The sequence below is a fragment of the Schistocerca nitens genome, chromosome 1 (assembly GCF_023898315.1).
Source record: "Schistocerca nitens isolate TAMUIC-IGC-003100 chromosome 1, iqSchNite1.1, whole genome shotgun sequence".
Taxonomy (NCBI): domain Eukaryota; kingdom Metazoa; phylum Arthropoda; class Insecta; order Orthoptera; family Acrididae; genus Schistocerca; species Schistocerca nitens.
Window position 1 is genome coordinate 858953426 of NC_064614.1, and position 20450 is coordinate 858973875.

Consider the following 20450-nt stretch of genomic DNA (forward strand, 5'->3'; position numbering starts at 1 on the left):
ATTGTTTTTCCCTCTCATGTGTATTAACTTATATTTTGGTGCATTTAGATCAACTTATCATTAGTTACATCAACAGCCACTCACATATCTTGGAACCTGATCCGTATGCGCATACCTTCGTTAACAGTATGGAGTGGCATACCGTATCAAACGCCTTCAGGAAATCTACGAATATGGCATTTGCCTGTTGCTCTACATCCATGATTCGCAGGATGTGGTGCGAGAGAAGGGCAAGCTGAGTTTCGCACGTGCGATGCTTCCTAAATGCGTGATGATTTGTGTATAGATGCTCTGCCGTCTCATGGAAATTTATTATATTCGAACTGAGAATATGTCCAAGAATTCTGCAGCAAACCGATGTTAAGAACATTGGTCTGCAATTTTACGGGTCAGTTCTTTTACCCTTTTTATACAGGAGCCACCAGCGTTTTTTTTCCAATCACATGGGACTTTGTGCAATGCAAGAAGTTCTCGATAAATACAACTTAAAGAGCCAATACCGTAGAATACTGTACAAACCGAATTGGGATTCCATTCGGACCTGGCGACTTACTGATTTCAACTCTTTCAGTTCCGCCTATTACGAGTACTATGTCCTCCATACGGGATTCCGTAAGACGCTGAAACGACGAGATGTTTGTAGTATCCTCCTGCACGAACGAGTCCCTAAAAGTGAAATTTAAGAGTTTTTTACAGTATTTTATTACCACAACAGATTGTGTCAACGAGTGACTGGGGGACCAGAATTTTCTCGCGTTCTCGGAAAGATCTTTTCCTACATGACTCATTATTTGTATTATTTTCATAAAAAAGTCTGTGGAATAATGTACCCCAACCAACTTTAAGGGGTGAGGCTAAGAATCTGTGACATATAAAAATATTAGATGACGGCCCATACTGGTATCGAATCCACAGCTTTCAGGGTCGTTAAGCTCAGTAATGACAGTCTCGGTGGCGTTTCAACCCTAGGGTGTGGAAAGGGAGGGAGCAAAGACATAGACGTATCAACATATCTCTGAGATGCCTGAAGCAGTTTCTGCCAAACTCGGAGCAGTGATCATTGTTATCTGGAAAAATATCTATGAAAGTAAGCACTCAGAAACGCCTGGAGCTGTTTCAGCCAAGTTTGGTAAACACATGATGCCTCATTATTTGCTTTAATTTGTGATGTGTTGCGACACAAAAAGGAACCTGTGTCTACTGGAGAGAGTGCGACAAGTTATCGCAAAATCACAACACACACGTATGTCATACTAACATTTAAATCCACCTGATGATGGAGACTTAAGCCTTTGAAACGCATTGTGGATGTAAATAATGTTTGGTGACAGTAAACTTGTTGCTTCATACAATAACTGTATTCTGATGTTTTATTCATGCCATCGCATTTGTTCTACTATTTGGCTGTCCGCCTCCGTAACGCAGCGGAATCGTTACCGCCTACCACGTAAGGGGGCCCGGTTTCGATTCCCGGCAGAGGACTGGGTGTTGTGTGTCCGTCATCATTGACACGCAAGTAGCCGAAGTGGCGGCAACTAAAAAGGCTTGCAATACGGCGGCCGAACCCCCAAGGGGATATGCCATACTCTCATTTCATTTTTTTTACTCTTTGGCTAAGAGTCGTCACAGTCGACACAAAGTCTTGACTATTATAAATTTTAGTGTTGTAGGATGAACAGCGGTTTAGCTATCTCTGACGTACTGTAATGGAAATGACCGATAGGAGTATTTTTGGAAGTATAGGAAAATGATTTTTATGGTTCGAATTAATTTTATACACTCTAGACGTTTATTTATTAAAACAAGTACTCGGTACTTTATTGTCTTATACAAAACGTATAGATCACAGTCAGTGGAAACACTTTTGATAATGTAGTGTTTGTTGAAATAAATTAAGGCGGGTCTGTAAGTATTTTATTTGTTCTCAGTGCAGTTCAGTAAATACACATTAAATACAAAAATCTCAGGACAATATATGACGATAACATTTCTGCATAACTGAAACGAAATAAATGCTTAACAGGCAATCAACTTATTCTGCGGTGAAAATATGGAACTTCTTCAAGAAAGAATGAATCGTCCCTCTTTTGTTGCATAGTAATTTATTCAAAACTTTCTCGAGTGTCCATGGCACTTAGAAAAGAAAATAAAAGAAAGGAAAGAATGTGTGACACACGGTCATAAATTGTTGTCATTAACGAATCTGAATATGAGAGGATAAAAGTGAACACTAAGAAAGGTCAGTGAACATGTTAACCTAAATAGTCCCGTTTCGTGTAGAGACATTCGTAACGAAACACTGTGAGCTAAAGGAAAAATGTTAAGGCCTCGTAGTAGCTACGGCCTGCAGGCAGGGATGCAGAGGCCAGTGGGAGGTGGTGCGCGTTCAGTGCTTGGCGTGTCGGCGGGACCTGAGGAAGGAGAAGGCGCCGATGCCGGCGGCGAGCCCGAGCAGGGCGGCGGCCGTGGGCAGCGCGAACGCGGGCCTCAGCGCGCCGTGGCCGCCCGCCTGCCTGGCCGAGCGCCTCTCGCGCCGCCCAGCGGGTCCGCGCGCGGGCGGCGTCAGCTCGCAGCCCGCCTCGCGCACGAAGCGCGCCCACGTGCGCTCGTTGCTCAGCTCGCGGTGGCGGATGCGGCTGGCGGCGCGCGGCCGCTGCTTGCCCGGCTCGTAGTGGCACAGCAGGCCCTTGCGCCGCGGCTTCGTCTCCGGCGGCACCGTGAACCCTTCCAGGATCGCCAGGTTGCCCTTGCCCACGTTCGCCCAGTTCCACATGTCGGCGATGTAGCAGTCGCACTTCCACGGGTTGCCCGTGAGGCGCAGGGTCGAAAGGTTGGGGCTGTGGGCAAAAGTGCGCGGAGATATTTTGGACAAGTTGCAGTAACTCAGATCCAAAACTTCGAGGCTCGGTATGGTTTCCAGGAAGTCGGCCTTCAGTTCGCCGCCGCTGCGGGAGCCTAGCAAGTTACCTCGGAGGATGAGCGTCGTCAGGTTCGGTGTCGACACGAAGAGATCGCGCGGCAACTGAGTTATATTGCAGCGGCTGATGTCTAGGACTCGTAGGCCGGAGAACTGTCGGGGTAACAGAGGCTCTCCCTCCTCCACAATTAGTGGATTGCCAGCCAGTCGCAGTTCTTGCAGATTCGTGTAAGACTGGTCATTCGAAAACACTTGTGCGTCGGGCGGATGCTGCAAGCCGCAGTCGTTGAGCTCCAGTACCTCGAGTTTGGTCAAATTCTGGAAGAGGCCGTATTCCAAATCAGTAAGTGGGTTGTTAGACAGGACTAGGCGCTTCAGATGTGTCATTTTGGAGAAACTATTGGCCGAAATATGGGACAGATTACTGTTCGCCATGTTGAGAACCTCCAACGATTCGAGAGGTGAGAGAATCCCCGTAAAGGCGTCATTGAGAGGGTTGGAAGATATGTCCAGTTCGTGAAGCGAGGTTAAGTTGTCGAAAGTATTTTGTGGGAGCTGTGTGAGGCTACAATTACTGAGATAGAGACGTTGAAGTCTGGCCAGCGGCTCGAGCGCCTGTCCGAGTACTTCTGATGACAGGTGGTTACCTGACAGCATTAGAGTACGCAGCTTCGTCGCGTTAGTAAACGGATTTTCGGCGAGCGGCCCGTGCAGATGACAATTCGTCAGATCTAGAGTGTCGAGGTAGAGTAAATTGTGTCCGAGTGTGGTTCCGACGTCCAGGTCGCGCAACTCGTTTTCCCCCAGTATAAGATTTCGTAAGTATGTGTTGTTGGCAAAGGCGTCTGCAGGCAAGTAAGTGATGGCGGAGCGCCGGAGGATGAGCGTTTCCAGCAGCCGCATCGGCCCCAGCACCAGCGTCCAGTCGACAAGGGTCAGGCGGTTGTAGGACATGTCCAGCGTCTTGAGGTGCGCGAGCTGGGCGAAGGCCGTGTCGGACAGGTGAGACAGGTTGCAGTTGCTGAGGTAGAGCGTCTCCAGCACAGTGAGAGGGTCCAGGATGCCAGGAAGCAGCGTGCCCAGCGGGTTCCCGGACAGGTCGAGGCGGCTCAGCGATGTCAGGTTTGTGAAGAACTGCGGCGACAGTCGAGTCAGGCCGCACTCGCTCAGGTCGAGCGTCATCAGCGTGCGTGACACCAGGAACGGAGAGTCCACCGGCTGCAGCCTGTTTCTACGCAGGTCCAATGTGATGAAGCCGGGACTGTCCCTGTTGGCAGAAGTATAGCAGTGTAATTAGCTCTCGCAACTATCTACGGCACTACGTATGTTAACTGCAGTTAGTTGCGCTTAATATGCTTCATACAACGTTATTACACAAACTTTGCGTTTTCAAAAAGCTGGCTCAAATGGTACTGAGCACTATGGGACTTAACATCTATGGTCATCAGTCCCCTAGAACTTAGAACTACTTAAACCTAACTAACCTAAGGACAGCACACAACACTCACTCATCACGAGGCAGAGAAAATCCATGACCGCGCCGGGAATCGAACCCGGGAACCCGGGCGTGGGAAGCGAGAACGCTACCGCACGACCACGAGCTGCGGACTGCGTTTTCAACATTTAGGTATAGATATCCCTCACGGTGAATTACAGTTAACAACAGCTCGCACAGGTGGATACATATACACGGCAGAGATTACTTATCCTCGGACCTTCAGTTAAGGTTTCTATCAGTTTCTTTAATGTACAGACCCCGCTGTCGGAGGTTCGAGTCCTCCATCGGGCATGGGTGTGTGTGTGTGTGTGTGTGTCGTCCTTAGCGTAACTTAGATTAAGTTAGATTAACTAATGTGTAAGCTTAGGGACCGATGACCTCAGGAGTTTGGTCCCATAAGACCTTACCACAAATTTCCAATATTTAATGTACAGAGCATATGATGAATGATTAATTCTATATTTCAAATTTCAATGGTCTTGATGGAAATAAAATGCAATTACAACTAGAAGGTTACCAGATGCGGGTAGCTAACAACCTTGCTCATAGCTAAGGAAACAAACAGAAAAATGGTCTTACAGTTAATGTGAACACTTAACAATATTTTAAAATTACACTTTTTTTATAAAAGTGTTAGAACATTAAATTGAACCTTCTCTTTACTTGTTAAAAACATTCAAAAGCCTAGATCGTATAAATACTTCTTTATTTAATACAACCGGTTTCGACAGGTCCTAAAAATATTTTTGCTATGAAACGTTTTCATTTTGCGCTGAACTTCAAGCCAAGTTGTCATTTGTATAAAAATCAGCACATTATAAAAGGCCTGTAAAAACTGAAACATTTGAAAACATAAAGGACCTTGTGCAAAAAAGTCCATGTCCAGATATTTGTTATATCGCAAAATCACAGTACACATTAGCACATCTCTTTAAAAAAGCTGGATATGACCTAAACAGTGAAAATCCACTTTAAACACCATATACGGTACAATTGACTCTGTTGACTGAGTCAGTTGTACCTGATGCGCGGATTAAAGTTGACTGGGTCGGTTGTACCTTATGTGCCGATTAAAGTTGACTGAGTCAGTTGTACCTTATACGCCGCAGAATGTGGATTTTCGCTGTTTAGATCATGTCCAGCTTATGTAAACAAATCTGCGACTGTGTCCTGTGTTTTTTATGTTTTCAAATATGTTAGTTATGACAGACTCTTTATAATGTGCTGATTTTTATCCAAATGACGAAAACGCGTGAGGTCCAACGTAAAATAAAAACGTTTTATAACAAAAAGATGTTTTAAAACGTGAATATGACATCAAGACTGTCAAAAACAGTTGTCTTAATTAAAGAAGTATTTAGAACAACTAGACTTTTGAATGTTTTGCAAACATTAATAATAGGAAGAAACCTACCATTTCGCACTCTAAGCGGTACCTAAGTACAGCGTTAACCACAACAACATCTTTACTAAGTGTATGTTGTCAACATTAAAAGGCTGGTCAAAGCATAACCATGATTTGCCATTTATAACTGAAAGTTGGTGCACAAGGACGCACAGTTACAAGTTTGAGAAACTAGAAGGACTAATGATATCAATACACTTTTCACTTATTGAGACAAATACAAATACGTACAGGTAACCAGTAACCACAACTTAGAAATGAAATTCACTGAAACTGTTTCAGAATTAAATAATATCAAAATTTATCAGAGAGTAGCAATCAAAACAAAAGGTAAACCAAGAATTATAATTTCTATAATTGGAATAAATGTAACGACAGTGCTTTAATATCAACATTGTTGTTAGTACACGGAAAATCAGTCTAATCAAAGAGGCCATAAATTCAACTAAATACCTAGGTATTACAATTACGAACAACTTAAATTGAAAGGAACACACAGAAAATGTTGTAGGGAAGGCTAACCAAAGACTGTGTTATGTTGGCAGGACACTTGGAAATCCGGCCGGTGTGGCCGAGCGGTTCTAGGCGCTTCAGTCTGGAACCGCGCGCCGGCTACGGCCGCAGGTTCGAATCCTGCCTCGGGCATGGATGTATGTGTTGTCCTTAGGTTAGTTAGGTTTAAGTAGTTCTAAGTTCTAGGGGACTGATGACCTCAGCTGTTGAGTTCCAGTGCTCAGAGCCATTTTTGAACACTTGGAAAATGTAACAGATCTACTAAGGAGACTGCCTACACTACGCTTGTCCGTCCTCTTTTAGAATACCGCTGCGCTGTGTGGGATCAGTACCAGATAGGACTGACGGAGTACATCGAAAGAGTTCAAAGAAAAGCAACACTTTTGTATTATTGCGAAATATGGGAGAGTGTTACAGAAATGATACAGGATTTGGGCTGGACATCATTAAAAGACAGACGTTTTTCGTTGCGACGGAATCTTCTTATGAAATTCCAATCACCAACTTTCTCCTCCGAATGCGAAAATATGTTGTTGACACCGACCTACATAGGGAGAAACGATCACTACGATAAAATAAGGGAAATCAGAGCTCGGACGGAAAGATATAGGTGTTCATTCTTTCCGTGCGCTATACGGGATTGGAATAATAGAGAATTGTGAAGGTGGTTCGATGAACCCTCTGCCCGGCACTTAAATGTGATTTGCAGAGTATCCATGCAGATGTAGCTGTAGTCTACAATGATCCTTGATTTAGGCACCACCCTCATGCATGCTACCGTAGTACAGCCGATATCGAAGCACGAGCACAAGAGCCATAGGGAAGACAGTGAGTCTATGTTGGCAGTCTTCCGTGTAGAAGACATTCAAGAATTCAAGATTTAGAGTTTCCTGCCTAAAGACACATGAATGATATTAAAATATTAAATTTGGACTATTTGAAGTAGGTCATCGAAAACAATAATAGTTCTGAACGAGCGTTGCGTATTGAGTATTTATTCAGAAGAATTTTTGTTGTAACTACAAATTTCAATTTCTTCCAATAGATCGAACAGCCTTTCCTTGGGTGTGGTGTGCGGCACTTTCGTATTATGGTTAATACCTTCCAGCAACGAGAGTTCAATCAGAAATATTATTTTAATATTTTCGATCACGTAGTGCAAATTTAGTGTTTTAGTAGACAGGAAAGTCTAAATCTTGATTGGAAGACTGCCAACATAGACTCGCTGTCTTCCCCATGGCCAACTGTGCTCGTGTTTCAACAATGGCTCTGCTACGTAAGCCTGTACGAGAGTGGAACTTCAATCGCGATTGGAGTTTAACGACAATTTTAATTTTAATATTAGATTAAATCACTGACTATATCAATTTTCGTTTACTCCAAACATAGAAATTAGTATTGGTTAAAAACAGTCTTGGTTGCAATTTTAGTTCTTTATTTTTCAACGGCGCGTTTCGCCTTATTTAGGTATCTTCAGGATATCTACATAGAAAACAGAGAACAAATACATCTATTTAAGAATCGCGATCACGTTGTGTAGACTTGGATAACCTATAAGCATGTATAAACAGATTAAATATTGAAAGAGCATATACCTTAATTTGGTATTTCTTAGAAGAATCTTTTAGTCAGTGTAGCCAAAGGGCATCGTCGAATATATCAGGCCAACATCGCCTTCGTTAAACTCAGTAAAAACTATAAACATACAATAGTAAAACAGTGGCTGTGAATTCATTCGATGTCTGCTGTAATATCTGCTTTGGAGACTCCAAACGTAGGAGTTATGCTCGAGAATAGATAACACTAGCGTCTAATGTGGTTTGACTTACAGAGAACTGCACTCCCACAGAATCCTCTAAATAAATCTAAATTTTCCGTTCGCTCTCCCTGTTAGAATTGTTCTCCAAATTACTTACTGTAATCTCACATTAATTACGAATAAATGTTTATAGCGGGTTTTAAACGTATATAATTTTATATCTTCCTATGATCAAAGCAAGTATGTGCCAGGAAAAAGAATGTAGCAGTCTGCCTGATAAAGCGTATTCAGAGAAGAGAAATAAGTTACATTTTAATAATACGAGGAACTACAATTCCTTGAAATATTTGTTGGACAACCGTTTTTTCAGAAAAGTAGGTCACATAAGATGAGATACTTTGCACCTAGATAACATAGAGCTGAATCTGATGATAGTCACCGGCCGAAATTAATTGTTTTTAAACATTATGCTATGTAACTGCAATCTTGCACTGTAATAAAAACCTACTCAAGTTATCGCCTACACTTGTACATATTTGCGTCTTCATTTGACATATCGCTCACTTTCGAATATGACGTACGTTATGCAATATTGACATGTAATTCATCATAATGGAACGAAGGGCTTTTAGGGTTTTCTTGTCATTTTCTTCCTAAGGCGTTCAGAAAAGGCGGGCACTACAAAATACTACTTACCGGTTATCTCTGTGGAAAAGCTAGTGCACTACTGGCCATTAAAATTGCTACACCAAGAAGAAATGCAGATGATAAACGGGTATTGATTGGACAAATATACTAGAACTGACATGTGATTACATTTTCACGCAATTTGGGAGCATAGATCCAGAGAAATCAGTACCCAGAACAACCACCTCTGGCCGTAATAACGGCCTTGATACGCCTGGCCATTGAGTCACACAGAGCTTGGATGGCATGTACAGGTACAGCTGCCCATGCAGCTTCAACACGATACCACAGTTCATCAAGAGTAGTGACTGGCGTATTGTGACGAGCCAGTTGCTCGGCCACCATTGACCAGACGTTTTCAATTGGATAGAGATCTGGAGAATGTGCTGGCCAGGGCAGCAGTCGAACATTTTCTGTATCCAGAAAGGCCCGTACACGACCTGCAACATGCGGTCGTGCATTATCCTGCTGAAATGTAGAGTTTCGCAGGGATTGAATGAAGGGTAGAGCCACGGGTCGTAACACATCTGAAATGTAACGTCCACTGTTCAAAGTGCCGTCAATGCGAACAAGAGGTGACCGAGACGCGTAACCAGCGGCACCCCATACCATCACGCCGGGTGATACGCCAGTATGGCGATGACGAATACACGCTTCCAATGTGCGTTCACCGCGATGTCGCCAAACACAGATGCGACCATCATGATGCTGTAAACAGAACCTGGATTCATCCGAAAAAGTGACGTTTTGCCATTCGTGCACCCGTCGTTGAGTACACCATCGCAGGCGCTCCTGTCTGTGATGCAGCGTCAAGGGTAACCGCAGCCACCGTCTCCGAGCTGATAGTCCATGCTGCTGCAAAAGTCGTCGAACTGTTCGTGCAGATGGTTGTTGTCTTGCAAACGTCCCCATCTGTTGACTCAGGGATCGAGACGTGGCTGCACGATCCGTTGCAGCCATGCGGATAAGATGCCTGTCATCTCGACTGCTAGTGATACGAGGCCGTTGGGATGCAGCACGGCGTTCCGTATTACCCTCCTGAATCCACCGATTGCATATTATGCTAACAGTCATTGGATCTCGACCAACGCGAGCAGCAATGTCGCGATACGATAAACCGCAACGGCGATAGGCTACAATCCGGCCTTTATCAAAGTCGGAAACGTGATGGTACGCATTTCTCCACCTTACGCGAGGCATCGCAACAACGTTTCACCAGGCAACGCCGGTCAACTGCTGTTTGTGTATGAGAAATCAGTTGGAAACGTTCCTCATGTCAGCACGTCGTAGGTGTCGCCACCGGCCCCAACCTTGTGTGAATGCTCTGAAAAGCTTATCATTTGCATATCACAGCATCTTCTTCCTGTCGGTCAAATTTCGCGTCTGTAGTACGTTATTTTCGTGGTGTAGCAATTTTAATGGCCAGTAGTGTCTTCAGCATATGAAAAGAATTTTCATTGTAACATAAGTCGCACTTGTAAATCCGGCGCATAAAAGAAAGGCAGATCTCATCAAACCGCATGTGCCACCCGATAACTGTGACATACAAATCGAGTGACTTGTGCGGCTCAGCTTAAATAATATTAGAATATCCAGCTGAGCCTATCAACAGCCCTCCTAGTACACATGTACAGGGCATGCAACACATATATATATATATTCTAGTTCAATCGCCAGAACTGGTAATCGCCTCCACCAAAAATCACTAGAAAACCATTCGACCGGATGTGTACTACCCACTCATATTGGAAAGTGACGGATAGGAGACCTATACGTTTCAATCACATTAAAGCGACCACCGCCTATGTTCGACGTTAACATGCATTAACGACTCACAGGCGGCAGGTGGCAGCACTAGCAGTGGAGGGTATATAAAAAGTGTAGGGGTGAAGCGGTCAACAGAGTAGTAGTCCTAATACGGAAACGAGCGATTTATCTGAAGTCCAAATGGGCTTTCGGGCCAAGGGTCGAAGCATTTACGAAGTTTGTAAACTGTTCGCGTGTAGCATGGTTCAAGTATACCGTGCATGGCGAAATGGCGCTATCCACAACCAGTAAGAGACAACTGCGGTGTGGGGTGGAAGACAGCTGCGGAGATGTGCAACTGTGGAGCAACTGACAGCCCAGTTGAACTAAGGGGCTACCAACATTGTCTCCTCAAGGATCGTTCAGCGATCGCTGCAACGTATGGGCCTCCGCAGCAAGCGCCTGAGTCCTGTTCATCGGCGACAAAGGCTGGAATTTGCGCGACAATATCGCAACTGGACGTCCAACAGCGGCGACAGGTGGCCTTTTCAGATGAATCGCGTTTGATGCTCCAACGGCGTGAAATGTCTGAAAGCAAACACCCTGCAACAATAGTCGGAATGGTCCAACACAGAGGAGGGAGCGTTATGGTCTGAGGAATTTTATCGTGACATTGCATCTACATCTACATTTATACTTCGCAAGCCACCCAACGGTGTGGGGCGGAGGGCACTTTACGTGCCACTGTCATTACCTCCATTTCCTGTTCCTGTCGCGTATGGTTCGCGGGAAGAAAGACTGCCGGAAAGCCTCCGTGCGCGCTCGAATCTCTCTAATTTTACATTCGTGATCTCCTCGGGAGGTATAAGTAGGGGGAAGCAATATACTCGATACCTCATCCAGAAAAGCACCCTCTCGAAACCTGGACAGCAAGCTACACCGCGATGCAGAGCGTCTCTCTTGCAGAGTCTGCCACTTGAGTTTGCTAAACATCTCCGTAACGCTATCACGCTTACCAAATAAACCTGTGACGAAACGCGCCGCTCTTCTTTGGACCTTCTCTATCTCCTCCGTCAACCCGACCTGGTACGGATCCCACACTGATGAGCAATACTCAAGTATAGGTCGAACGAGTGTTTTGTAAGCCACCTCCTTTGTTGATGGACTGCATTTTCTAAGGACTCTCCCAATGACTCTCAACCTGGCACCCGCCTTACCAGCAGTTAATTTTATATGATCATTCCACTTCAAATCGTTGCGCACGCATACTCCCAGATATTTTACAGAAGTAACTGCTACCAGTGTCTGTTCCGCTCTCATATAATCATACAATAAAGGATCGGCGATCTCGTCATATCGGAGGCCGCAATGGAACAACACAAGTTTGCATCTATCCTTGGGGATTATATCCAACTCTATAGGCAATATGTCTTTCCTCCGCACGGTGAAATCTACTAGCACGACAATGTAACGTGCGACACCGCTTACAGTGTACGTGAGTGATTCGAAGAGCATCAGACTCCGCAGCTGACCACGGTACTGGAATCGGCATGATCCACATCCTTCTCGGTACCTTTCAGAACCTCACTAACTCTCTTTCAGCACGTCCACGCTGCAAAAGGTGGTTATTCAGGCTTTTGACAGATGGTACATTACTGTGACTGGACTATGTATAACTAAAAATCCATTTGTTTCTATTAACTATCGAGGTCACCTTTTTACAGAAATCGTTATGAACGTAACACATATTTATTATCTGGGATAGAGTATGGAGAAATTATCAAATTGAGGATGAATAACAATTTACGTACCGGAAAGCATCGGGATCGACTCTGGCGATCTTGTTGCTCGAAAAGTCTGCATCCAGCAGGTAGCCAAGCCCCTGGACGTATTCTCTCTTGAGCTCAGTGAGGTTGTTGCCAGCAATCTCGAGCGTGCGTAGCTTGATGCCGGGAGGGAAAGTCTGGACTTCGGACAAGTCGTTGTCGTTCATGTTGAGGATGTAGACATTGATGCTGAGGCCCTCTTCGAGCGTGGGCACGGCGGTGAGGTTGGAGCCGGAGCAGTCGGTAACCCAGTTGATGCGGAAGTAGTGGCAGTCGCACTCCTCGGGGCACTCCAGCTCTGGCAGCTCGCAGAGGCAGGGCACCGCCAGGACCGCCAGCAGCGCCACCAACACGGCAGCCAGCGACCGCCAACTTCCGCTCTGCGTTTTCATCGTCGCGTCAGGTCAGGAGGCCTACGGCAGACACAATGTGCTCATTCACAAGGGAAGCACTTTGGGTACTCAGAAGATAAATTTTGCAAAATCTCAGCATGGATAAAATACAGGGAGCGAAAGGTTATTTGCAACACATAGAGAAACCAGGCTGCACTTATACGAGTCGAAGAACATGAAAGGGAAGTAATAGTTAAGATTGTGTGAAACAGAGTTGTAAGCTACCCACGATGTTATTCAGTCTATACAAAGGGCAAGCAGTAAAAGAAAACAAGAAGAACTTTGGAAAGAGAATTGCAGTTCAGGGAGAAGAAATGAAACATTAGCCATTTGCGTATCACATTGCAACTCTATCAAAGAAACAAATGACTTAAAAGAGCAGCTGAACGGAATGTACGCTGTCTTGAAACGAGGCTATAAGATGAACATCAACAGAAGTAAAACAAGGGCAATGAAATGTCGAATTAAATCAAGAGATGCTGAGGGAATTAGCCTAGCAAATGAGACGCTAAAAAGAGTAGATGCGTTTAGCTATTTGGGCAGAAGAATAACTGATATTGCCTGAAGGAAAGAGGATATTAATTGCAGACGGCAATAGCAAGAAAGCATTTCTTTAAAAAGATATATTTGTTAAAACTGAAAGTAACTTTAAGTGTGAGAAAGTGTTTTCTGGAGGTATTCGTCTGTAGTGCAGCCCTGCGCGGAAGTGAAATGTGGCCGATAACAGTTCAGACGACAATAGAATAAAAGGTTTTAAAATGTGTTGTTAGAGAAGAATATTGAACATTATATGGGTAGATGGTATAAGTGTTGAGGAGGTAATTTATGGCACAACTTGCCAAAACAAAGGATTTGCTTGACAGGACATTTAAAGTCTGGTATGGAAGGAAGTGTGTGGCTAAAAACTGCAGAAGTCCAATGCTGTAATACGCTAGGAACGTTCAAATGCATATAGATTGCAGTAGTTATACGGACATGGAGAAGCTTGCAGAGAATACACTAGAGTGGAGAGAGATACAAAACCATTTCCAGACTTAAGTTCACGACAGCAACAACTTATCGGCAAAGAAAACCAACGTCTACCGAACACTCTCTGATTACAGAACACTGGATGGACAGCAAATATATCTAACAAGGACGGACTCCATCGGTGTGATCAACTTTTTGAAACCATCTATACGGTGAGATCCCATTTACCATGGTGGGCCCTCGTTTGCGAGTAATTGACGAAAAAAATTCCTCGTTTCATGTGATCCTCAAGGACGTTTAAAAGGTATTGGTTTGTAAAATGGCTGCTTGTTGTAATGGATAGTGTAAAGCCTTCACTTGCAGAAAGGTGTGGGTTCGAATCTCGCTGGGTGCTTTCAACATTTTTATTTTTAAATCTTTATCAGTATTTTTATTCAATTAATTGGTGAACAGAAATAGAATAAAAATTACTTTTAAACAAATTAATTGGATAAAAATGATGATCAAAAAATTAAAATACCTGATTACAATTGACCCCGCAACCTTCTGCACGTGAAGATCTTATTCTATCTATTACCACACAAAACCAGTAGTTACGATGCTACTTTTTTAACGTTATTAAGCTTTATCAAACACTCTGAAATTGTTTTCGTCAATTACTCGCAAACAAGGGCACAACAGGGCGAATAGCTGCAGGGTGTGATTCCTGGAATCGTAACCTATATCACTGTGTAGATGGTTTAAAAAATGTCGATCCCGACGCTCGGAACTTCTCCCTGTTAAGTCCTCTCTACTGTATCCAGTTTCTGTTACCGACTCATCGATGAGGCTGACAACGCCCACACGAGTGATACTTTAATAGAGACGCAGACTACTACTTCAGAATTCTCGGGGTCCCTTGTTGATCATGTCAAACTAACTACGATAGATTTCAACTACAGCATGAGAAATAAAAATCCACCGCTAAGCTTCTTCGGTTGACCAGCCGACGGGCTATTTTCACTGTCTCTCAGTAGAGTATGCAGTTGTTATGGTTCCTGAGAAAAGATGGCTTCTAAGTGCACTTAGTTTCGCCACGACAATTACCACATTACTGGGGTCTGTCACCAACAGTCAACATGGCTGCCTAAAACTGACGAGCACGGGCTCCATCGGAATATTGGGAAGTTTTGGCGATAACATCTGATACATCTGACGTAACACCATGGTCTCAAATGCCTATTTTATTGTCAAAACAGCATCGCTAGGTAGTGCCTAGCAGGCATCTAGCGTACATTTCTGCACAATCGCAAATACTTAAGACATCCTAGCAGTTCCCTCGGAAGCTCGCAAGCCACATGTCTCGTGGAAACCTATGGTATTCCGCGATGTTAGAACAGGATTGGTACTCTTTGGACAGAGCATTGACACATTAGACAAGACTAATTTCGAGTAGAAAACAAGCTCCCAAAGAGAATTCAAGCAAAAAGGTTGTTGACATGATTAAATATGTCCTGCTGGTTTCAGCACAACTCTTTCTTCACACTACTGAAATAACATATTCTGAGATGTACTATACGTGTGTTCAGAAAGTATCGGGAATTTTCCATTTTTTGCAATAATTTTATTTATTCGCCTACATTAATGTTATCTCTTTCAAATTAGTCCCCGTTAGACATTATACACTTATGCAAAAGCTTTTTCCAATCCCTGAAACAATTCTGGAACTCTGTCCTAGAGATAGCAGTTTCCTCTTTCAGCGATGCGGTGTAATTCGCATCTGAACGTGTCACACTGCGTCCCTTTACGATTCTCTTCATTTTTGTAAACAGAAAAAATTCACAGGGGTCTGCATTTGGCGCGTATGGAGACACTAACATCATTAGTGTTGTTTTTCGCCAAATATTCACGAACAAGCAATGAAGTGTGAGCAGATACATTTTCGTGCGCAAAAGCCATGAATTTTTTCGCCACAAATCGCGACGTTTTTTCGGATTGCTCCTTAGTGATCGTCTGACCTTTTGGCAAGAAATCATGATGCATTATGCCGTTAAAATCGACGAAAACAGTGAGTAGAACCTTGACATTCGACGACACTTGCGAGATTTTTTCGGTCTTAGCGATCCAGAACGCCGCCATTGGGACGATAGAGCCTTAGTTTTGACACCATACCCGTACGTTCATTTTTCGTCACTTGTTATGACGCGTTCCAGTAGTTCTGCATCTTTGTTGACTTCATTTAGCGACCCCTGACCAATTCCCATTCACCGCTGTTTTAGCTCGAAATTCAATACCTTTGGCACAAATTTTGCTATCACTCGTTTCTTAACAAAACCACCCGTAAAGATTTCATGGAACGAGCCAACTGATACGCCAACATCATCAGCAACTTACTTGATTGTGATTCGGCGATCGTTCATAATCATTTTTTTCCACATGTTTTCATCGATTGTTGATGTGCTGGGGTGTCTAGAACGTTCGTCATCTTCAACTTCTTAGACCAATCACAAACCCTTGTTTTACTCATAGCAGACTCACCAAAAGCAATATCCAAATTTCTAAAACTTTGTTGCATTTTATAGCAAAATTTAACGCAAATTCTCTGACAAATTTTTAAAATGAATCAATAAAATGAATCATAAGCAAAAATACATGTAGCCTACTTGTAGCCTTCTTGACAACTGACGACAGACTAAACATTAATATGGCTACCAGGTTTCAATGTGTTTGCCAACATAACAACGAGAAAGCGCGCGAATCGGACTTATTCAAGCCGCGAAATTACCAAATTCCTTATAGGCCTACTTTTTGAACACGGCTCTTATGTTCTGGAATGAAAGGAATAAAAAATGTACTAAATGCTTTTAACAGAAATGAAATTCTAACTCTGCGTTATGAACTGAAACTCTATCTGAACTAAAATTCCACATGGCGCTAACAATGATACAAAAATTACACGAGTTTTACAATGAGACTACTGCACATACGACATTCTTAAGATATCTCGTCAACAGAGTACAAATTTTAAGGATTCTGACCCTCTTTTGAAGAGACAAAGCGTTCCTCTGAAGCCAGCGCTAAAACGATTTTGGAAGTTTATTCAGTCCACAACGTCGAACCTCTACAAAAGAGTCATTAATGCGACAGTATCCCGTGGAAGCGACGGTATAAAATTGTGTTTTCGCGTATATTCAATTTTCCTTTCCTCCGAGCTACTGTCATTTGAAGTTTCACTAGCGAGTGTGACAGCTACGTTCACAGTCTAGTACGAAAAATTCACATTGGGGATGAACGTACTACGCAATCGAGGACGTGTGCCAGGATAAAATTTCTACCGCAATGGTGGCAATGTATGCAGAACTCACGAATCGTTTATCGCTGCTCTGACGGTCAGATCTGCCCATTCGATTAGCATGCGCTGGCTGCTTCGCCTTCAAGGCTATCGGAGGTCGCGCTAAACAGTTGGTGCCCTGCTGCACAGCTTGTCCGCGGGCTCAAATTCAAAATCGTTCAAATGGCTCTAAGCCATTGGTTCCCAACAGGTGGTCTGCGGACCCCCAGGGGTCCGCGAGCTATGCCAGAGGGGTCTGCAAGATGCTATTAAAATAAAAAATATATTAAATATATTTCGTATGATAACAGATTTTTTGTTTTGGCCGATTCCTGCATGAGCAGAGTTTTAGTGAACGCTAACTTCTCCGTCTAGCGTCTTCCTAGAACCAACTGACACTAGCACACTCTATTTTTTTAAGGAGTTTGTTATACTAAACACCCAGATTTGAAGACAAAGATTTTGAGCAATAATCAAAAATTTAACAATAACAATGATGGCTAAATTGAAAAACTTTGTAAGCTCAATATTTTTTCAATAATGAATAAGTAAATGTTTTTTCTAAGTTCCAAAATTAGAAAACGTATAAAATGACTCTTTAATTTGGCTTTTTTAGGTACTTGATGCTGTGATATGACAAGGTACCAATCATGCTCGATGAAGGGGTCCTCGAGAAAATTTTGTTGGGAACCCCTGCTCTAAGCACTTTGGGACTTAACATCTGAGATCATCAGTCCCCTAGACTTAGAACTATGTAAACCTACAAACTGCCTATTGGCTTCTGTCTCGGGTTCTTCGGCCGAAGAACCCGAGACAGAAGCCAATAGGCAGTTTGTCAACAAGTGGCCACGAAAGCCTTAACAATTTTGTATGTAAACCTAACTAACCTAAGCACATGCCCGAGGCAGGATTCGAACCTGCGCCTAGACCCGCCTGGCCACAGCGGCCGGCTTGTCCACGAGCCAACTCGAGAAACATCTAACTCGACAGGACTGAAATATTTGTACATGCCACAATCACTGTCAGGCTTTGGTGGAGACCGCTGTGAAACTGATGTGTAATGGATACTGCATGATTTGTGGTAATTGTTCGTGTCACTGCCCTAATGGATGCTTTGATGGCAAAAGATGTACTGACGATTGATCCTGTTCCATGTAGTATCTGTTGTATTAGGAACAGTAGAAGAAGCTGCACTACTGCCATTGTTCTGATGTATATGAAGCTATGACAAACAACTCCCTTCCAACTACTGTAGAGCAAACAATACAACGAGCGCTACAGACAGCTGCACTACCCATTGCATTGCATTGCATTAGGCTATTCAGTGGTACCTCGTTTTGTTTTTGCGGGTGTGACATTGAGAAGGATATCAGTTTTAGCAATTTAGGCTGCGGAAGAGAATAACTGTCAACAAGAAGGCACGAAACAAGAACATTTATTTATTCTAAAGGGAAGAAAGAACACAGAGTCGTACAACTCTATTATAATATCTCAATTCTATTTACTGCGCCAGGGCAATCACTGCATGAAAACACAGGTGACAAAATGGTTCGCCAGTGTGTCTTCCGCAAGTGGAACTATAAGCGGGAGTTACGGTAAAGAAGTCAGAGTGTGACTTCTCGTCGATGTCAGCGTCATTAGGGACGAAGCGTTAGCTGCTAACTAACTATGCGAGATAAAATCGGTCGTGGTGCTGAAGGAGCCATACTGGCATTCTTCTGAACTAAGTTACGGAAGATACTGTTACGAATTTATCTTAAATTACGCTTTGGGCGATCATATAAAAAAAAATCAGCTTGTTAAGTTAGTAGCGATGTTCCTGCTTTTAGACTTATACGAGCAACTGTAGGGGACAGTGTAACCTGCACGGGAGTGCAATATAGCAAATTAGTTTATGTTGTTCACTGTGTTGACTATACTGGAGTGTATTCGTACGATAAGAGTTTAATTGCAAACAAGTTTGCTATTGACACCATTTACCTTGTATTTAGCACCACGCATGTCGACTTGAAATCACGTTGTCTTTAGCACAACTAAATATTCGAATGAGGTTTGTGAACTGGGGCTTAGCTAATGTTCCGTCAACAGTGAGGTCATTAGAGACGGGGTAGAAGCTAACACTGGGGAAGAAAATCGGCCGTGCCTTTCAATGAAACCATCCTGGCATTTTCCTTATGCAGTTTAGGGAAATCAGTTAATCTGAGTATGGATCATCAGGCGCGTATTTGAACCGACGTCCACCCGAACACAGGTCAAGGCAACTTTCGTGCACAGTACATCGAGAGTAACTTCCGTACACAAACTACAACAAAGATGTTTTTTGAATGTGCTCGACAGATATAATGCTAAAGGTCTTCCACAGATGATATACTTCTGTACAGAAAGTATTTATCGTCAATGAGTTCTGCAGCTATCTGTAGCGCACTTTGTATTTTGCTCTAATTTGCTTATATATATTTTCCAATGGTGCTTATTGCTATGTGCTACTATTTTATTTAAATATACTGTCGAAACATTTGAAAAAATCACTGGTTTATTTTCAAGTTTTTCGTTTAATATTAAAAATATAAAAATCATGATACAGATTTTTAAGATATATCCTCTACACTAAAGCATATCATACTCTGTAGAAGACGTAATACATTATCTCTGTCAAGTACACCTAAAAACATCGTTGAAACTATTTATGTAAGTTACTCCCTACGTATATTGTGTACGGAACACAATGTGTGATGTTTAGGATGGTTGAAACTCTGCACAAATGGGCCATAAGAAAACTGTTAAGTACGAGTTCTTCCAAATTTCTCCATTAGCTATATATAAAGATCGATAACGAACTAAAAATAGCGCGTTTTTCATATCTATTGTAGTAAAGTCAACAGACCAAAGCAGAACCTTACACATCAAAAGCATTACATAAAAATAGCATAGTAAACAGACAAAAACGCACTTGAAAATGGGAATCATTTCCCGAAACGTGTCATGTAAGATATAAATAAAATAAAATCGTGACTTGTAGGAGAAAAGTTATTTACAAACAAATCCATTGCTTCACAGTCGCAGTCTTTCACCAACCATTTATAATGAGTCGAATCAAATTGCTGCGCTCTGCTCGATCGTGTAGCTAAAAGTTCATTTAGTTGTACCGTTGCAATCTAAGTAACTGTAAATCATGCAAATTTCTATGGAAGAAAGGTCATCTTCATTAAACCGCATCGCTGTTGGTAAGCAATAGCTGTGGCAATATTTCTACGGAGAGCGGTGAGTGGATGCGGCGCAAGCTTTTTTGGCACCCACCTGAAGTGGTTCGTGTGGCGAAAATCAGTCTCTTCATGAAATTTTGTTTTGCAGGAAAGCGCAAGAGTGCAGATCTAAATCGAATCGGAAGATGAAGTACAATGGATTCCGTATTCCCATTTATAGCTTTT

General features: G+C 43.0%; 1 protein-coding gene across 1 annotated transcript in view; it reads right to left on the reverse strand.

The window, feature by feature from the left end:
- Positions 1 to 2386: 2386 nt before the first annotated feature.
- LOC126209843 (leucine-rich repeat-containing protein 15-like) overlaps positions 2387 to 20450 on the reverse strand; it is a 133300-nt gene continuing 115236 nt past the window's right edge. Inside the window, exons 2-3 of the mRNA XM_049939004.1 lie at positions 12337 to 12764; positions 2387 to 4184 (exon numbers count right to left, since the gene is read on the reverse strand). Coding sequence (XP_049794961.1) covers positions 2387 to 4184; positions 12337 to 12743 — 2205 coding nt within the window. The 5' untranslated portion in view covers positions 12744 to 12764. The remainder of the gene's footprint in view (positions 4185 to 12336; positions 12765 to 20450) is intronic.